The 20159-nt window shown below is 36.7% G+C and overlaps 2 protein-coding genes across 3 annotated transcripts; one reads left to right on the top strand and one right to left on the bottom strand.

The window, feature by feature from the left end:
* Positions 1-84: 84 nt before the first annotated feature.
* LOC107433737 (uncharacterized) lies at positions 85-4705 on the top strand. 2 transcript variants are annotated; one of them, XM_016045077.4, is made up of 13 exons: positions 85-580; positions 998-1190; positions 1414-1494; positions 1924-2006; positions 2094-2206; positions 2289-2399; positions 2665-2774; positions 3022-3331; positions 3412-3489; positions 3587-3637; positions 3746-3835; positions 3979-4056; positions 4271-4705. In XM_016045077.4, the coding sequence occupies exons 1-13, from the start codon at positions 571-573 to the stop codon at positions 4319-4321; spliced, it is 1359 nt and encodes a 452-aa protein (XP_015900563.3). In that variant the 5' UTR covers positions 85-570; the 3' UTR covers positions 4322-4705. The 2 variants fall into 2 exon arrangements, with proteins under 2 accessions (XP_015900563.3, XP_024922922.1); XM_025067154.3 differs by lacking the exon at positions 85-580 and adding an exon at positions 620-748.
* A 248-nt stretch (positions 4706-4953) lies between these two features.
* LOC107433711 (uncharacterized) lies at positions 4954-18895 on the bottom strand. The gene is made up of 17 exons (XM_016045043.4): positions 18422-18895; positions 16922-17667; positions 14055-15799; positions 13583-13809; positions 12800-13493; positions 12537-12618; positions 12391-12438; positions 11782-11982; positions 10195-10618; positions 9761-9920; positions 9573-9634; positions 9182-9276; positions 8412-8525; positions 7692-7757; positions 7501-7598; positions 6746-7161; positions 4954-6385 (listed from the first exon to the last, which is right to left on the bottom strand). Exons 1-17 carry the CDS (start codon positions 18723-18725, stop codon positions 5190-5192), a joined length of 6678 nt encoding a protein of 2225 aa, XP_015900529.4. The 5' UTR covers positions 18726-18895; the 3' UTR covers positions 4954-5189.
* Positions 18896-20159: the final 1264 nt, after the last annotated feature.

The following is a 20159-nucleotide window of genomic DNA, read 5'->3' as shown; positions in this document are numbered from 1 at the left end:
GCACAAATTCTCACAACTTTAAAACGCCTCGTGTGTATCTTTCAACCTCCCAACTGGCGCGTGACGCCGACATCTCCAATTTCTACACAACTCTCTCAAGCTCATCCACGTCAAGGGTTAGGAATGTGCCACGTAATGGGGCACGTAAACTGCTGGGTGTGATCGTGTGCAAGTTCACCGAATATTCTGTACCACCCAATTTGAATGATTCGTTTTATGGTAAGCATAGGCAATGAGGCAAAGCAAAACAACCCCCGAAGACTCAAGCACCACCTACCCTACGGTTCCTCTTAAGCCCCTCATTTTTTTTTTTTAATTTTTTGGTTCTTGCTGATTCTAAATAGTTTCAATTTCTCTCTCTCTCGACGAGAATTGAGAATCCTAATAATATTCAAATTTAATGGCTAATTTGCCCTCTGAATTGTCGAAGTCGTTGTTTCCTCTTATTTTGATCCGATTCGATTCCGGCGATCTCATATTCTCAAAACGCTCTCATCCTCAAATTATCAGTCAGCCGTGTGTGTTTGTCTGACACAGATAGAAAGTAGGAGCCGTCACGTACTCAGAGATATGGGAAAACGTAAGCCTCTTTTTTTCCTTTTTTTTCTTGTTTAGGTTAAAAAAAAAAAAAAAGGGGGAAAAAAAATCTAGTTTGGACTTTGATTGACTGTGGGATAATAATGATTAGGGTTTTCTTTTCCTTGTTCTAAATTCTAATTCTGAAATTGTTCTGGTTCGAATCTTTCAGGTTAAAATTTTACAGAAACCTCTAAACTTTTTTTTTTTTTTTAAATTTAATTTCTGTGAGTAAAACTTTTATTTTAGGGTGTTGCAAGGGTATTTGACTTGTGATCGATTTTCGTTTCTGGTTTTTTAATTTTGTAATTCTGTTTAGATGTTTATTGGGAGCTCTGATTCATATTATTGGCTATGTTAATGTTTGTGTGGTTCAATTGAATAATTGGGGGAATGCTTGATTTTTAAAAAAAAAAAAAAGAAAAAGAAAAAAAAAACACAGGTAATTCTCAGCGCAAAAATGCTGCGATGTTCGAAAGCGAGGATGATAATAGTAGTGTGAGTTCGTCATCGACTGTTCGTTCTGATCGTGTGTCCGTTTTGGGGAACGAAGAAATGCAAATTGATAAAGATAGTTTACTTGACCAAGCTCTCGATGCCTTGTTCGAGAAGAGGTTATTGAATAATGCTCCATGCTTGTTTTATTATTATTATTATTATTTTCTCTATTTTAACTTTTGGGCTTTTATATCAATTGCATTGAAACTGTATCTGTTTAATAAACGTAACTCTTTATGAAGTTGTCTGGGTATTTCTTTCTATATACGTATTTTTATATATATATATATGTATTGTTGCTGTCACTTATTAGTAATGTATTGACATTGTGTACAAAAGGGGTTCTACGAGAGAAAAAGCATTGCGGTCGATTCGTGAAGCTTTCAATAACAACCTGCAGCATGAGTTTGTGGAAAAGAAGTAAGAAACTGAATCTTATTTCATTCTAAAGTTCCTTTAGATGATTTAGTTGGTTTTATATCCAAAGCCAGAGAATTAGGTTATGCTTCTTTATAAGCCTGAGTTTAATTCAATTGAGAATGAAATGACTGCTACTCGTTGGCATGTTAAGGCTCTTTCAAAACCAACCCCCCCCCCCCCCCCCAAAAAAAAAAACAACCCCCCAAAGTTTCACATATAAAACAGTTCAGGAATTTAATTTGGTATGCTTCAGTAGTAAATGTAAAACTTGAAGGACTGGAACATATAATATATGACAAACTTTACACTAATTATCTATCATTCTTTTTTGGTTTTCACACTTGTTGATTCATGTGTATTATTTTATGTCACAGCACAAAATTCTTTTGGTACATATTTGATTCTTATATTTTTGTTCGGTTTTTTCAGATTTGCCACTTTACTTCATCAATGTCTGAATTCCTTTAAACGAGGTTCTGCCCAAGAGATATCTTTGGCATGTCGTGTCATTGGTTAGTCTTTTAATTCTTATTTCTTCTATTTATCACAATTTTTTAACTTTTTTAACTAGATTTTCAATTTGTGATCCATTTATGTAGGATTGTTGGCTTTGACCGTGGGGCAAGGGGATAATGCACATGAAATACTGGAGGACTCGGTCCCTCCTCTTACACAGGCTCTCAAGTCTGGGTCTGAATCTTCAAAGATATCGGTACATTTTTTTTTATTTTGAGTTCAATCAATCTGTATTTGTTAAAGGTATTTTAATGCAAAATTATGGTCAATGATTGTAGTTACTGGAGTGTTTGGCGGTTATCACTTTTGTTGGTGGCAATGATCCGGAGCAAACAGAGAGATCGATGCAAATTATGTGGCAAGTAGTTCATCCAAAGCTGGGCTCCAATGTGAGTATTTTCGCTTCATTTATTTATTTTCAACCAATTTGCTTGGGCTGATGCCACTTGTATGTCTGGGTACAAATGGGGTAATGCTTGTGAGATTTTGGTATATTACTACTCTTTTTCCTCCTACTCTGGCTGCTATTTGATATCTTTCTCTCGAGGGTTTTGAACTTTCTTGATTCTTTGGAACGTTTGGTTTGCTGCAGTCTGTGTGGCAATAGATTTTCTGTCGGGACTTGATGCGCCATTTTGTGATTTGTGTTTTTAGGTAGTTGCAGTCAAACCATCAGCAGCAGTCATAACTGCAATGGTGTCTTCATGGTCCTTTCTTCTAACAACCATAGAGGGATGGAAACTTAATCCTAAAGATTGGCAAGAGTAATATATTCTACATTCAATGTTGCAATTTACATGGTTACATTCTTTCTTTTGGATTATAAGAATTTTCCTTCTTAGCAATGGTTGACTCAGATAAACCAAACTGTTCAATCGGATATCTTAGTAAGGATGACACTGCTATTAAATAGATCAAGGGCCTTGTGGAATATGTGACCATAAAATCTAGCCATTGGTTCATTGGGTTGACATATAAAAAGGACTTACCCTCTTTCGGCCAATAATGCAGGTCAATATCATATTTATCCAGTCTGCTAGACAAGGATGATCGGTCGGTACGGATTGCTGCTGGTGAAGCACTGGCTTTAATTTTTGAGATAGGTAGTTTAGAGAAGTTCTCTATTGAAGCTAAGGGCTCAAGTGATGGATCAACCCAAGATGGAAGTAGACCTCGGGAATTTGTGCAAATACAAGGATTGAAGGCGAAAATTATAAATCAAGTAAGAAACCTTTCAGCTGAGGCAGGTGGTAAAGGCTCTGCTAAGAAAGATCTTAACAGCCAACGGAATCTGTTTAGGGATATATTAGACTTTTTTGAGGTATTTCTTTTATTTTACTGATATAGATGCCTATTTGTGCATGGGAGGGCTTGTGTAATAATCTCATTGTTTTATACTAGAATGGTTATTGCCCTGAAAGTTCTATGAAGATTGGTGGGGAACCATTACAGACATCTACATGGTATCAACTGATACAGGTTTTTTTCGTCTCCCTGCCCCATTTCCTTGTGTAAGCATTCCCTTGGTCAATGTTTTCAGCTTCTCATTGTTTCTATAATTTCAAATTTTTAACAGCTGAACTTTTTGAAGCACTTTCTTGGTGGAGGATTTGTTAAGCACATGCAGGTCTGTTTTTTTGTTGGTGTGCCATTTTCCTCATGTTCCTAGTTGTTACCCTTGATTGCACATGCATTCCCTTTGCTAACTGAATGTTCAAGTTCTTCGCTGAAACAGGAAAATGAATTCCTTCATGACGTATTTGGGTTTACTCCTAAGAAGAAATATCTTGTGGACAATGAACATCGTTTATCTAGCGGGGAGAAGGTTGGTTCTTATTAGTGCACAACTCCAAAAAGTGGTTTTCCTTGCTATCATATACCTTGTTCAATTGCGTGCTATCATATACCTTGTTATGTAGTTACTTTTTAGTTATTTTTCCATTAATTATTTCAATTTTTTTCTTTCAGAGGATGTACAGGTCACCAAATTCAGTGGTCAACAAAGCAAGAACACAGCTGCTTAACAAGCAGCGAATGTTATCAGAGGTAGTCTATTCACCATCAGAATTGAAACGTTTTGTGGCCTGAGTTTTTTGCCTAAGTCAAACCATCCATGTAAAGATAATAAAAATCCTTGGATGTTTGATGCTCTGCATTAGTAGGCCTAACTACTATTTAGGGACCAGTTTCTTGACGCTGTTTTGAATCATGTGGCTTTGGGTTCCTGAGCTTCTTACCATTTCTTTTTTCATTGTTTCAGGGTAAGAATATTGGCCACTATGCAGTTAACATGGGTGATGAGGAAGCTTAGTCCTACACCTGGCAGGAGACCATTTGTAGTGGCCGCCTGTTGTTAAATTAGATACAAGTTCCATTTATCAAATAGAAGCTCATAAATAGTCCTCGTTTATTATTTTTTAGTTGGTGGGTTTGGATACACCTGCGATTAGTGATGGTGATGTTGTAATTTAAACATTGAAGAGTCTGTTTTGCCTTGTACCGGAAGCGTCAATCAAGAATGCTACTGCTTTTCTAATGTCATGGAAAATTTGTTTTAAGAATTTGGGGTAGGTTTTAGTTTTCTGCATCATGTAATTCCGAAATATGGAGCCAGGGCCGGTTATTGTGAGGCCCAAAGTAAAAGTTATAATTTATTTTTAAAAATATATAATATTTTCTACATTTACTTCTTTAATTTTGTTTTTCTACAGTGAAATAAGTTAGAAGTTCTCTGTGTTGCATATATGTTAATGGTAACTTTCTATAATGAGGTTATCACCATATATTACTCCTAACAGATTAAAGGCAACATTTTTTTATTCATAAAAACAATTGTGAAATTGTCAAGCGGGTTGGCTTCAGATGTGTCGCGCGATTAAAGATACGACATCTTTTTATTCATAAAAACAGTTGTGAAATTGTCAAGCGGGTTGGCTTCAGGTGTGTCTCGCGATTAAAGATACAACATTTTTTTATTCATAAAAACAGTTGTCAAATTGTCAAGTGGGTTGGCTTCAGATGTGTCCGAAACACCTAACCCCTTTAGATTTAAAAAAATAAAAAATTACAATTATGGAATTTAATTGATAAATATTTGTAAATGCTTGTAAATTTACAAAATTTTGTCAAAAAGCTCGGCTCCAGTTGAACCCATATTTGCAGCATTACAACTATTGAACTTAATAACCACTCAATCCAGAAAAGTGCTTATTCATAGAACGGTCCTTCCTGTAATGATTATTTCTACCCCCTCCCCCTCCTCTTCTTCCCCTTCCCCTGTGATTCCCCAAATTCTCGCTGCCTTCAACCTCAGAAACACCGGACTGCTTATCTTGCTCCACACTGAGTGGTTCCCTATGTCGTCCACCTCCTCTCCTTGCCCTGCCCCTGGGATTCCCAAACCCTCTCACTAAAGTCTCAGAAAAATCAGGCTGCTTGTCGTCTTGCTGCTCTGAAGCCTCTGTCAACTTCTTAACTGCTCCAAGAGGAAGGTTCCCACCACGCCCAAGGCCATAAATCAATTCTTGCTGAGCCTGAGTAACTATTGATGCTTCACCAGCATTTGCAACAGCAACTGCACCTTCAACTTTGTAACTGTAATTCTTACCGTCCTTGACATAATATTGGGGTTTCTTTCTTGAGCCCCATTTTGAACTAGGAGGTATTTGAGAAGTGTCCGATTCTTTTTCCCAAGGTTTCCCAGCATTTGAGCTCATTTTGTCACTCAAAATTTCATTTTCTTCAAATCCAGACTCAGCTACACTGAGACCAAGATCATCGAAAGAATCATCATACTCATCCTCGTATTCATACTGCGACATAAGAGCAGCATTGACTGCTAAATCTTTCTCATCTCTCATATCGATGGAATCAGAATTTGTGTCAGCTTTAGACTTCCTAACAAATCTCCCCACTGAATATGAGGATGAAATTGAAGGGCCTTCATTTGGTTGCATACTTCTTGTAGGCACTAAATTGTTGGCGGGTAAAGTTTCAGGTTCAATTAGTTTTGCTTTCCCTTTATCATTCTTGCTAATGGTCATAGTAGTCTTAGGAACAGACATTGTCTCTAATGAAGTGTCCAAGCTCTTCAGATCTTCGTGAAGAGTTCCATCGAGAATCCTCTGAATCACCTCTTCTGGATTCTGGTTGTAAGCTTCAAGACAGGCGAGGAGAAATCCCCGGCCATAATCAGGGAATAAGTCCTTTATTTGACTTATTTTGGATTCCATAATAGCAGCATCTTCATCCATTTTTACTTTGTCGTTTGTAACAGGTATTGCGACATTCCGGGACTCATTGTTAGTGATTTTCTTAGACCCCGTGAAAATAACAGATAGATACTTAAGTTGCTCATCATCCATGAATATCCATCCTGCATAAAAGAAACAAACAAACATAAAGCGGTTTTACAGTATAACATGATCAAAGTTGATAATTGCCTATAAATTAAAAATATCAAACATTTGAGATAGTAACCTATAAAATAAAAATCTTACAAATTTGAGATCGTAAAGTACCATCTTAAAAGAGTATTGCATACATTACAACCTTGCTAGTAGTGATCCCTGATTTCTTGTATGCTTAAAAATGCAACTCAATACCAGTATACAAACGAAACTTAGCAGAATTGTCCCTCAAAAGGTCTATTTATATGCATCCAGATATAGCAAAAGTATAATCACAAAGCACTTTGGCAAATAATGTGAACAATGTTTATGTTGAAAGCACTTACCAGTATTCCGTAAATTCTCTATTTTTCTCATTATATTAAAGTTCTTTTCAACTTTCTGAAGAAATGTTTCCCAATTCTGGTTCTCCTCTTTATGCAATGAAACTTCACTGATCTCTCTAAATATTTGGACCAAAATATCTGCTCTTATAGCAGGATCCTCCACATTGGCTGGAAACATTTTTGCGGCAGCGGGAATGGGGAGGTTGTCTTTCGACACCTCATCGGTTAGATAGCATTCCAATAATTTCCAACCAAAAATGCTTATTCTCATTGATAGCATCTTCAAACTAACACCAATATTTGACGCCATTCCATCTTCTCCAGATGTTAAAATCATCTGGAACCCCCGCTTCAAAGAAGGAAGCAAAGAATCATGCAACTTCACAAGAGTGCCAATTAGTTCCTCATTCCCATAACTGCATAAATGCCATAATTAAATAGATGGAAACAAAACCTTACGAGAAACTTGTAAAGAAAAAGGGAAAATATAAATCTCAACTACTAATATTTGAAGTGACATAGGAAAGAGAAAGAGAGAGAGAGAGAGAGAGAGAGAGGTGAAAAATCCATTAGAACACTGGTCCTTGTGATTTTCAGATCCACCAGCCCTCTGCTGTAATAACTTCAAAGGCACAAACCAAAACTCCACAAGTGGGATAATCCATATTATACCATCCCCACAGGCCAAGAACTTATAAATTTTAACTACAAAACTCAAATCACAAATTAAGAAATATTGTGGCAAATCAGGATACCTGATTTCAACGGGAGATGAGAAGAACAAAGTTGCTGGTTTATACGCACTTACAAGTGCATCCATGGATACAATTGCATCATTTATGAAGTCCATCACCTACCAAGGAGAACAATTGAAATAAAATAACTAAGATGGGGAAGGAAGAAAATGAATGGTCCTACACCTGATAAAGAATGAAAAGCAACTGACCTCCAGCATATCAGCACAAAGATGGCTGGATTCATGGTCTCCATGACTTGCAGAGGAGGAAAGTGCCTGCATGTCATTTTGGGCAGAACTATCTATAATGAAATTGGAAATTTAAGACCGCTCAACTACAAAAGCATCCATGTGAATTTCCAAGAAGGCAAAAATAAACATTCCCTTCAGTAGCATTCCTTTTTTTATAAATTTCACTAGTGCATAATTAATGAAAGCCATCCAAAATAATTTTGAAGGACATACTTTATCTATTATATAATTAACCCATCAACCTGATAGGTATCAGTTAGAGGGTGGAAAAGACACCTTTTAGATTCTTCCAATCACAAAAAGAAAGTGGGATAAAATTCAGAGTAATATTGACATTGATCACCTTCAGTCAGTTCTCATATACAACCATTTTGATAATACTAGTTACCATGAAAATGCTTTCCAAGTTTTCAAGACTATTACATACAAACTTCTGAACATGAAAACCATCCGCCACATACAAAAAAGGCATACTCAAATGAACATTGAAATACTGAATACCAAAAATTTCCTTGAACATCAAATACTCTTTATATTGATTAACATGTTTCCCAGATTGTAAAATATAAATACATGAAAAAGCAATCAATAAACAGACCCATAAAACAGCCAGCAAAAACAACTCGAAAGTACATTAGGAACAGCCATTTTTGAATATTGTTGCCTTGAAAGGAGTACCTCAATTGATGAGCTGCATCTTTGATGCATTGTGCGGATAATATTCAGGAAATGTGACATGACTGAAGTCAAATCGTTATGCATCCTAGGCTGGGCTTTGAACGCATTTCCTACCTGAGACATGACCATGTATCAACTGAAGCATAAATAGAATTTATTCAGCCACATTAGACATGACCATGTATCAATTGTCTGCTACACATGAGTGCACATGAAGCCAAAACTTCTCACTAACAATATCCTGCTAGCTATCACATAGTGTTCTTTCCTTTATACTAATATCTTGCTCTTATGTGGCTTGGCTTTCTCGGACAAATTTTTTTAGTTTTTTTCTTTTTGCATATAATCCTCTTGTATATTCCAATCATCTAGTATATCATTTCTATAGCTTGAAGAGGAAAACCATAAAACACAAGACGATAAAACAAAAAAAGTGAACTACTATGCTATGGTTGCCTATTTAACTGATAGCAATCTAATACTCATGGTGCATCACATATAGCTTCCACGTTACCAATATCACTTTCCCAATTATTTCTTGTCTTTTCTTTCAACTTTCACCTTTTCCTCATATAGAAAGGCTATTCTTATAATTCAAATAAGAAAATAAAGAAATTATTTCCTATATATATATAGTTGCCTGTATGTGAAAGGAAAATGAAAACACCTTCAACACCCAAAAAAAAGGAAGAAGAAGAAGAAGAAACCACCCCGAGTAGAAAGTTTATGGATTATAAACACTATGCGACTATTCTGTGAAAATTGCTTACCAAGATTCTGGTCAAATCTTCGTTTTCATGACCATATATAGCACATATATCTAACAACTTAGGCAAGTCGAGCAACTTTTTTTCCTGCAGAAGAACTACATGCGGAATTAGTGAACAAATGTGTATGAGAAAAAAGCAGAGCAAATTGAAAAAGAAATTACAGATGAGATAGATCCAAGCCATAATCGTTATTCTAAAAGCTACATACACAAACACATGCACTCACACAACATGCATATGACTTTTTTGGAAAAACCCACATCCTACAAGAACAATATATTAAAAAATCACAAAGCAAAATATAACATTAGTTGGAAGTTAAAACAGTAACAATTACATCAATCCTATTGGCAAGAAACTATTTGAAACTAAACTGAAAAACAGAACCCACCTTCATGGTCTTTTGGACTGAGGCTATCAGCAGGACGAGTACCAGGATCCCTGTTGGAAGATCTGCAACAACTCCCAAGATGGTTGATTACAGAAATAGTAGACACTAAGCCATGCTAATTCAACAACTTATAGGAAGAAGCCACAGTGGAAGCCAAAAAAAAAAAAAAAAAAAAAAAAAAAACTTACATGCGATACAAAACCATAAAAACTCGACGGCTTAATTCGAACTCTCCAACAATAACCCCAGCAACCGTTCCCTTAGCTCCATGATGAGGGAAATCATACCATCTGCTCCTAAATTTTAAGAAGCTATCCAGGAATTCATGCAAGGAAGAATCACTAGCCACTGAAAACAACAGGACCAGGAACAAGAAAAGTGAGATTTACACAATCAGATAAATATTGAATAGAAACCACGATTCTAAAGTAGCCATGTTTGGTGACTTCTCCAACCTTCACTACCATTAAAATATAAAATGATTATATCAGGCAAACCTTTCTTTAATTAAAAATTCAATCAAACAGACCAATAATAATCCAATGGCATTTTAGTAGTGTATTTTTGTGTGGTAAGCTGCAAGTATGGAAGCATGCATATGCATATATATATAAGAAGTCACCTTGCCTCCAGAACTCTCTAGGTTTCAACTTAAGCAACCGAGAAAGCTCTCTGTTCAAAAGATCAACAACCCTCTGAGACTCCACCGGATCCAATCCACCTTCATCAGCGCCCAGACCAGCTGCAACAGCCTCATCCTGCGGCAAATAATTTACGAAACTGCCACCGGGCGCTCTGTTGGACACCCAGTCTGCGTTCTCCCCCTTCCTGACTCTGATGGCGGAAGCTCCGGCATCAGATTGCTTCGAAAGCGATGATTGCCTGAGAGAATTAGAAAGCGTGGGAGTTGAGTCTGGGCCTTTAGACGTTGTTGTTGGATTTCGAGTTTGTTCGTGGTTTTGCCCTCTGGGGACGAACACCCTTTGGGTTTTGGGGAAACCCTTGTTTCCGCCTTGCTTACCGTGCATGCTTGTGCTTGTATTTTTCTCTTATCTGTTACTGTGACCGACTGTTCAAGGTGTGGTCGGATCGAAATAAGATTTTCGATTGCCACAATCCGTGAGAAAAAACCTTTGAAGACGACGATCACCGTGGCGCTCTGTTTTTGCGCTGAAGATAAACCTCAAAATGGTGGGTCGTATATTTTTTTGTATTGTATTTGTCTCCCTCAGTCCCCTTTTTACTATGATCGTGACGCTGGACCTGGATTAGTTAAAAGTTTTCAGTTTTGCTGTTTTGAATTTTCAAATTACCCTTCCTATTCCATAAAAATAAAAATAAGAAATTAGTTAATTTAATCATAATAATAATAAAATTAATTAATTTAATCATAATAATAATAATAATAATAATAATAATAATCATAATCACTCTCCTATTATATAACCGTAAAACCAAATAAACCAAATGGAATGGGAACATATACTCTTTTTCAGGTAATGGGTTTGGCTTTTGTCCTATTTCTCGTTTCAGCAGCATCTCCTCCCCCATTTAGGATTAGTCATTGTGTTGCCTAAACATTTTTAAAAAGGAAAACTCATACTGTTTGCCATTTTTTCAAGCACTCTTTTCATGAGCTAAACTTTATTCCATCAAGTTCCTACCTTATGTAAAGATTGAAAGTTGGAACTTATAAATCGGAAAAGATAAAAATACACGTTCATTATTAGATTTCAAGAGTTTTTCATGGCACAAACTCCTACATCAGCTTCGGCCACAGAAGGCCATTTATCACACAAGAACTCATTTCACAAAACACATCCACTGCAAAATCCCTACTAAATTCCAAATAGGATTTCATTACACCAAAAATAAAACCGATCATATGTATATTTACAATGGTAAAACATATACAATGTTTGGGACCCCAAGATGATCTGGAATCATACTTCTCAGCTTGCATTTAATTTCCAACCTTATATGAAAAATAAATAAATAAACAAATAAATACCCAGCGCCCTAATGAGTTTGAAGTTCCCTGTTCCTACCTAAGAGGTCTACAACTAGGAATGATGTGCATTTCGTTTAGAAAATTAAAAAAGAAAACTTCAGAGGGAAGAAAAGAAAAAACTACCATATATTTAACATGACAATCCTTAATTTTGTGGAGCCCTAGCAAGGGCCTCGCCCTTTAACCAGCTATGGATTATACCCATTCACAATTTGTTTCTTTTGGTAAAACCAGTCCAATGAGACAATCTGATGGACAGGGTGCAATAGAGAGCATGGAACACATTTCATGCGAGTATGGAAGAATGAAGAGCAGCCTAGCCCATATGGATTTCGCAGCTTGGATCTTAATTACTCCCGCACATTCCCTCTGCTTCAAGTACGATATGAAATCCTGAAACTGCAGAACATATGGTAAGAATCATAGGCACTGCAACTCAAGCAAGTAATCTTTCGTCTGATGACATTTATCTAAAGCTTTTTTTATTGGGGGCAGACTAAGTATTTTAAATGGATCATGAAGCTTGAAGACCATCTTATAGAAATGACTTGGTCATAGAGTGAACCACTTAGTGATGGTAAATTACAGATTAAGAAACCAGGGGATGCATGACTGCCAATGAAAATTTGTCCTCACTAGGACAGAAACCAAACTTGGAAACAGAATCCCCAAAACACTGTGTTTTACTAAATTGGTTAGAGATTAGGATCACTTCAGTCAAAGGAAAAAGGGTAACATCTAAAGAAATGTTGCAGTGCCTTCTAGTTTCTATATTAAAGCACCAAAACAAAGCAAGGGATAACTTACGCCTCTATGGTCGCTTGCAGAAGATGGAACAAGTCTGCATACCTCCCTCTGCACCAAATATCAAAAATCATAGAAATCATATTAGATATCAGGAATGGGACAATTAGGGTGAATGAAGTCTAGAATTGGAACATTTAGGAACTCACTTTATGAGGTGGAGTATTAGTAAACGTTGACTTCACATGCTGAAAATCTGTTCGTTTGGTCATGTCTAATTTGGTGGGCCATCTGTGCACAAAAACTTTAGAGTTCGGTTCATATATCCCATAAGTAATAGAGAGAGAGAGAGAGACAGACAGACAGACAGACAGACAGACAAACATACAGAGTTTAGTCCATATTCACTGAAATTTATCATCAGATGCAAGAAGGAAAATTGAAGTAGAGAAACCAGCAAAAATGCGCTTACTCTGTAGGTTCAGAAATGGCATTAGAGTAATTGCAAATATCTGAATCCACTCTATGTGCATAAATCGTGCAGTAATGAACCCCACTTTTACATAATGTGCCCTGCCACTGATGCTGCTGATATTGTCCAGATTTTCCCACTTCAGACAATTCCGCCATGGACTGAGGTGGAGGTGGAGGTGGAGAAGTAGGTGGAGGAGGAACGAAGGGTGGCTGGGATTGAGGCAAAGGTGGTGGAGATGGAGGCAAAGGAGGTGGCATTTCAGGTGGAGGAAGTGGTGGACATGACAATGGTGGTGGTACTATGGGGAGAGGAAACATTTGGTCAAAATGTTGCAGAGGAGTTCCCTGTATCTGTGCAAGTGGAGTCACAGAAGCAGGAAGAAAAGGAGCTGCAACAGCATTACCATGGAAATTATTAGGCACTGCACCAGGTGAGATTGGGTTTAAAGGGTGCAAACCCCGTGGATCCCAAGAACTGTTTGGAGGGAGGTAAGGAGGTCGTACAAATGATGATGGCTGAATTTGTGGAGGAGGCGGAACAGGAGGTGCTGGCTGAATTTGTGGTGGAGGTGGAAAAGGAGGTGCTTGTGCTGCTATGTGAACACATGGAATGTTCCCTGGTGCAGAATGCAGCTCCATTTCCGGTTTTGTATACATCCACTTTTGTTCCATGGCACCAGAAACAACACTACCTGAGACAAAACCATACAATATACAACTCCTTTATTAGAGGAAGATCAAGAATTAAGTATTCATTATATTTATTGCAATAAACTATCACCTCCATGTGAAGTATCAACTGCTAATTTGTTGTCACAACCATCAATCTTTCTGGTACCAACTTCAGGCATCTTGACACAGCCAGAAATAGGTCTGTTAGACTGAAATGGATGGCCACATTGTGCTGCATTCCCATGGTTCTCTGATGTTACCCTAGGGGATACAAGCTCCAATGAACGGCTCTCAGATCTAATTGGGAATGGTGTAGCAAGATGCATTCCAGATTGGCTGCTCAAACAAGGTAATATTTACCATCAGGTAAAAAAGAGTTCATAGAGGTGATTGCTACCTTGGATGGCTATAATCGATACAGGCAATTTAGACGTTTTGACTAGAGAGCTATCACATGAATATTAACCCGTATAAAGAAAGAAATGACAAGTATAAGATAAAGGCCGAGAAAGAAATAGTTTAAATTTATTTTCGCTGAAATTAATTCTAATGAAACAAGAAAATAGATAGCTGAATCAAACCTGAATTCCATCTGAAAGAACATTCCAGGACAACTACGCAGATTATTCAAAAGATTTATTGCAGCATCTACACTGCTACAATCAACATACCAACCACATCCAGCCTGCGTATTTGCACGCCTCAACCTAGCAACGGATCCCACATTGCCAATGGCAAGCTTGCAAACATTCATTAGCTCATCATCTGTGAGGCATGGAGAGCTAGTATTAGAAATATTTATCCAAAGAGTGCTTGTTGGTTTTCTGTCTTCTTCCCTCGTGGTAGATGCATGGTAATTGTCAAAATAGCTTGAGTTTTGACTAATATTGTATTTTGAGCGTAGTGATAAAAGTAAGCTAGTTAAATGAGATGTCCTTGCCCTAGAGCTGTCTGCAGGGCTCCCTGGTATCACTTTTGCATGAGATGATCTAATATTGTTGTTCGAGCTAGGGTGGCTTCTAACATCAACATGGGTAGGGGTGGGCACTGATCTTGCACCATCTATGTGGGACATTGCAACATTAGCTGTCCCTGCATTAAAAGGTGGTTGATGATTACTTCTCTCCTTCCGATGCTGTCTAAGATGTGCCATTACAGCAGCAGCATCTTCAGGAGTTTCAAGTTCCATCAATAATGCACCTTCATTGCTGAGATCAGTAACCATGTATTGACCCTTGTAAAGCACTCTTCTTGATTCATGCAGAATCTCATCCTTTGCCCACTGGCTTAAAATACTGCCTATATACACATGACAACTAGAACCAACTGCTACACCATTCATAGCACCCCTAGTCCCAAATCCTACATCCATGAACTTTACATGCCAATGGAAATGCCTACGTATATATTCACGGGCCTTTATAGCATCTAAAATATTTCTATACTCAACCACAGCAAATCCTTTCATAGGGAAGAAAATATATAGCTCAATAGGACCAAATCTCTCAAACTGAAATCTTATGTGAGCTTCAGATGCATCAGGTCCTAAAAATCCCACCCAAAGCTGTTTAGAAGCAGAAAAAATATCCATAGCTGCAGGATCACCATCAAAGTACCAAAGCATTTGAGTTGTGGTGGAAGTGTATGGTACCACCAAATGATGTTTGGGAGATGCAAAAGGATTGCTTGCACCTCCACTAGACGGTGTCATGGCAGGTGAGCCAAAATCCATATTTGTAACTTGACTCTTGTCAATATTAACACTATGGTTTCTGCTATCAAATGAATTAGTCCTAAAGTCTAATTGAGTTCTCGTTACCGGAGAAAGCATTTGGTGGTTCATTAATTCCCTGGGCAGAGACAACCTGCCATGGGATGTATCTCCATGCTCCCCCATCCCGAAGTCCATGGGCCTTGAGCCCCCACTTTCTTGACTACCAGATACTGAGTGTACATTAGTTTCATGAAGAAGTACAGAGCTGCGAGGTTTCAGATATTGACCTGAGCCTTTATCCGCAAAAACATCATCAGAGGATCCACTATGAGCTCTAAAATTACTATTTGTGCCAGAGCATTCACTGGAGGTTTCATGCTGATTTGAGATCCTAGGAACCATATATGACTGATTGATAAATTTGGACGAAGCAGCATCATCCACATCACTATCTACTTGACTCTCTTCTACTCCCATTATTTTTGCAAATGGTTCAAAGATTCTTTCCATGGCATATCTAATATCTGATGAGGCTTTAAAAGATGATGATTTACATAACTTCTTGTATTTTGACAATATCCAATTTTGCAGTGATGGATCTTTGACAAGAACCTGCATAAGATATTTTTCAAAAGGAAAAAAATGGTGGAAAACATTAGTATGGGTAGGCAGGATAACAGTAAATGGATATGCATGCCATCAATTAACAGATTAACAATGTCTTACTATCAACTACTAGAAAACATTACACTTATTTCCAGGATCCTTTAGATTTATGAGGACAAGTTTATACTCTAAGATGCAAAATTCCTCCATCTAATATTTCAAATATTTTAAAACTTATTATCAATAACTACTTCAGATCAAAAGCAACTGCCCTCTTTAAAATCTAACTAGATAATCCTAATATAAAGCACATTAGAATTACTTGTCACTTTTAAGCAATTGAAAAACCCAAACACTATGTCTCTTCTCATACAAAAACAATGTAAAATAAAATAAAACGAAGCCAAACAAAGGAAAGATAAATGAAACAGTCACAACCAACAATATATTACACCAATTGTCACAGAAAACTAATCTCTTTCTCCACTTTAGTATGGGAATGAGATATTGTACCTATGTTATGTTCATCTATAATTTATTTAACCATTTACCATCCAAAATTACTCAACATTCCATTTGAAGGATGCATTTAGCCATGACTTAAAACAGCAAATTATGTCATAATTATGAAGGTTCAGGACCAGGACAAAGACATTATAGTAAATAAAAGTGAATTCCTTAGTGCAATAGATGTAACATTTTTACTAATTTAAGAGAATAATCTTCCTCCAAGGTGTATGCATTATTAGGACAAGATATTTTTATCCTCTCTCCCCCTCTCCCCATCCCATCCTCTACATCTAGGCTGCATTCTTCCTTTCAGCAATCAATTCAGGGTTGGAGATTGTTTGATATGTGTTGTCCCCAATAACAATCTCCACTTCATGATCCACCCCCCTTGATCAAACCCCAACCCCCTTTTTCTCTCCCATTTTCAAGGCATTCCACAACTTAAAAGAAAAACGTCAACCTTTAGAAATAGCAATAAATGCAAAACCTCAAGTTAACAGTAAGAAAATGAAATTTCAACTGTGCAGCTGTAGAGCCTTCAGAAATTTTCAAAACAAACATAAGAAAAATGTGCATAGCATAAAATACAGAGTACATAGAGAAACTTCTAAGTACTACCAGTCCTAACAAGCAGCGTTTCCAAACTGGAGATACATCTTCAGAAACATTTTTGTCATCTGAGAATAGCTCCCGACATGCAATCTCATTAAGGGTCGCACCTATCTCAGCAGAACCACTATTTGACTTATGATCTTCCCTAGTTTTATGCACTGGAGGGGGACAATCAAGATCGAGCCTGCTCGTCACCTGACTTAGGAAAAACAGAACTTCTTTCTTAACTCCCTCTGCCGTAGATGAGTTGAAGAGATCAAAACAGGCTGCAAGCAAACTTTTAGGGTAACGAAAGAAAATCCTGAGTAGACTAAGAATACGTAGCTTGAACAGTAGTACCAATGAAGATTCATTTTCATCTGAAATTTTTTTATTTAGCTCATCAAAATAATTATCAGCAGAATCTCGTATTTTTACAATTTCTTTCTTGAACATGTGAAATATATCCTTCCCCTCAAAGGAAGATATGAAGAAGGTGAGCACATTCTGGAAAACTACAGAACAAATGCCCTGGATGACAGATGACGTTGGAGCTTCTGAAGAAGCAACACAACAAATATCAGATAGACCAAGAATACAAGATCTAGCAGTCTGAAAAGAAACCCCATCAGCATCCTCTCCTCTGTTTATCAGCGCTAAGCTCCAATTATGCATATTGATAACAACTTTAGCTGCAGCTTCAAGAGCAGTTGGACAGTATGACGCATACCGAGGAATGAGATCAGCCACAATACGTTGTACACTTGTACAACCTGCAAAGCTAGTGGAAACTGATACATCAGAATAGCACTACAGATAGATAAAACATATGCAGATTAAGAAGATATTTATATTCTATATCATATACAAAAAATTTCCTTTTTCGCAGATTCTAAAATAGCTTAGACGTTATTTGGTACAGTGGTTACAGAACGCACGTAAAATAAAGTTAAGGCACAATGTCTTTGCATTTAAATTTCACAAAGATCATATGGTTCGAACCACGACCACCCCATTCTTTCCCAATTGATCAACCTTGGAAGGAACAAATATCATTTTCATGCAAATAAGGTTACCTTTGAATCTTTCTTTATACATGCAAACAGCAACAAAGGCACATCCGGGCTTTCAATTCACAGTCAGTAAATGAGTTTAGAAGCAAATAGGAATTTCATGTGAGTTTAGAAGCAATAAGCCCAAACTCTAATCATCAAATTCAATTAAAGTAGAAAAAGAAACTCCTTCAATGGTGTACTAAATTCACTTTAAAATAAATCCAATTAGAATCACCTTCCATTTGTTCCTTAATTTTTTTAGCTACAGGAATCTTCAAAATCAAAAGACTGCACTCAATTAAACCTAGTACCGCCATTTTGTCTTTTCCAAAGTACCTATGTAACTCCAAAAAGACAAATAAATTGCACACAAAAATAGCAAAAGCGATTCTTATTGCATTTGATAAGACAAATGATTTTAAAACCTAAAGAGCTTGAGTCCTAACACTAATTGAAACATGTGAAGACAAACCTCTAGAAGCAGTAATGAGGGAGAGATACACTTGTTCGAGTTCAGGCGTGAGAGCAGAATCTTTCTGGGCGAGGCAAAACTTAATTCGCTTGTAGCAGTTGTAGACGCTACGAATCTCATCTCTGTTCCTCCGTTTCTTGAGAATTTCTTCGTGAGACTGTGGCGATGGAGCCTTGACGCCGCTCTGGCCATGGCCTAGGGTTTGTGGCGGTGTCCGCGCTGTTCCTGGTTCTGGTTCCAGTTTGGATTGGTGTTGGGATTCGTAAAGCTTACGCTTCTTCAGAGGCTGCTCCGCCGATGCCATGGCGGATAGAGAGAGAGAGAGAGAGAGAGAGAGAGAGAGGGGTGCACGCGCTCTTTCTCAAATATACTGTTACTGGGGGGCCGTTGGGTTGCGCCTCCAAACTCGATGAGCTTCACTGATAGTTTTAAAATTACGCATTTAACCTCGCAGGGAAAGCGGGCATAACTTCATTTGTGAGTGTTTTTTTTTTCCCTAATAACTTTGTTTGTGACTCGTGACCTTGGCCAGGCGCCAAAATAATAACAATAATAAAAAACTAAACTAAACTTTTAATCACAAAATATTTTTATATGAATAAAATATTAATTAACCTGAGAAATCAAGGCAGTTCGTTGCTTTATACAATTTTTTTTTTTTTTTTTTTTTTACAATGCTTTAATACTTCACTAAAAATGAATGTAAATTCTTACGAGGATTACATTTTCATAATACAATTAAAAATACTTTTACATTATCAAATATTTGTATACAACCTGAAAAGGATGTTAATATTAGTTTGTCCGAATATGTATTTCTACAGATTACGTGTCCCATCTTTTTAAACGCCAAATCAATTAGAAATGCCAAATGGTCATGGGCATCATAGCTTTGAGTATATCAAATTCAAAAGTTAGATTCTTGTGGGTGCTACCTAGAGTTAAAGTACCATCCAGAGCTACACTGCAGCTAAACACATGCAGGGTGTTAATTGATATTTAATAACGACCAGACAGATACAATATATTCATCGATTTATAAACATGGAGGATTTTCCTCATCATGGAAATGAAATTTCATTCAACTTGAAGTTAGTGAATTTACTATATATATATATATATATCCTTTAGTCTATACTATGAGCGAGAAGGACTCCCAAATTTTGGTCATATTTTACTGTTTAAAATGGTTCCAAAACGACTACTTTTCGTGCGTTTTGGCTTTTCTTTTCTTTGTTTTTTACCTTTTTTTTTTTTTTTTTTTTACAATTTCATTTATCCAAATCTATCCTTTTTTTGTTTTATTTTACAATAGTATGCCAAGGATAAAAACATCGTTAAAAACCTATACATAATAGTTTTCTTTTCTTTGTTTTTTACTTTTTTTTTTTTTTTTTACAATTTCATTTATCCAAATCTATCCTTTTTTTGTTTCATTTTACAATAGTATGACAAGGATAAAAACATCGTTAAAAACCTATACATAATAGCCGATGTTTTTACATAAAAAGTCAGATTTTTTCCTTTTTCAACGACTGAATTCCAAAAACCATCGCTAAAAATTTATTTTTTACTTTTTTATTTTTTTATTTTTAGTTCTTGCTGCCAAAATGAGAACAAATTGAAGATCTAAGAAGAGAAAAACAGTCAGCAGTGGACAAATGAAAGAAAGGGATAGGATATGATTATTTTCAGGTAAATTATCACATTTAGTTATTTATTTATTTTGATATCTATT

Source organism: Ziziphus jujuba, chromosome 5 (assembly GCF_031755915.1).
Source record: "Ziziphus jujuba cultivar Dongzao chromosome 5, ASM3175591v1".
In the NCBI taxonomy this organism is placed as follows: Eukaryota; Viridiplantae; Streptophyta; class Magnoliopsida; order Rosales; family Rhamnaceae; genus Ziziphus; species Ziziphus jujuba.
The sequence above is the reverse complement of the archived record's forward strand: the minus strand, read 5'-3'. Positions and strand labels throughout refer to the sequence as shown.

What these genes read in the sequence shown, in the direction of transcription:
- LOC107433737 (XM_016045077.4), top strand. An exon ending in CATGGTATCAACTGATACAG is followed by an intron (nt 3,490 to 3,586) that starts GTTTTTTTCGTC and finishes AATTTTTAACAG; the next exon opens with CTGAACTTTTTGAAGCACTT. An exon ending in GTTTATCTAGCGGGGAGAAG is followed by an intron (nt 3,836 to 3,978) that starts GTTGGTTCTTAT and finishes TTTTTCTTTCAG; the next exon opens with AGGATGTACAGGTCACCAAA.
- LOC107433711 (XM_016045043.4), bottom strand. Translation starts at nt 18,725, where the DNA reads ATGGCATCGGCGGAGCAGCCTCTGAAGAAGCGTAAGCTTTACGAATCC. An exon ending in TAGAGAGTTCTGGAGGCAAG is followed by an intron (nt 9,921 to 10,194) that starts GTGACTTCTTAT and finishes TGTTGTTTTCAG; the next exon opens with TGGCTAGTGATTCTTCCTTG. An exon ending in TTTATGGTTTTGTATCGCAT is followed by an intron (nt 9,635 to 9,760) that starts GTAAGTTTTTTT and finishes GAGTTGTTGCAG; the next exon opens with ATCTTCCAACAGGGATCCTG.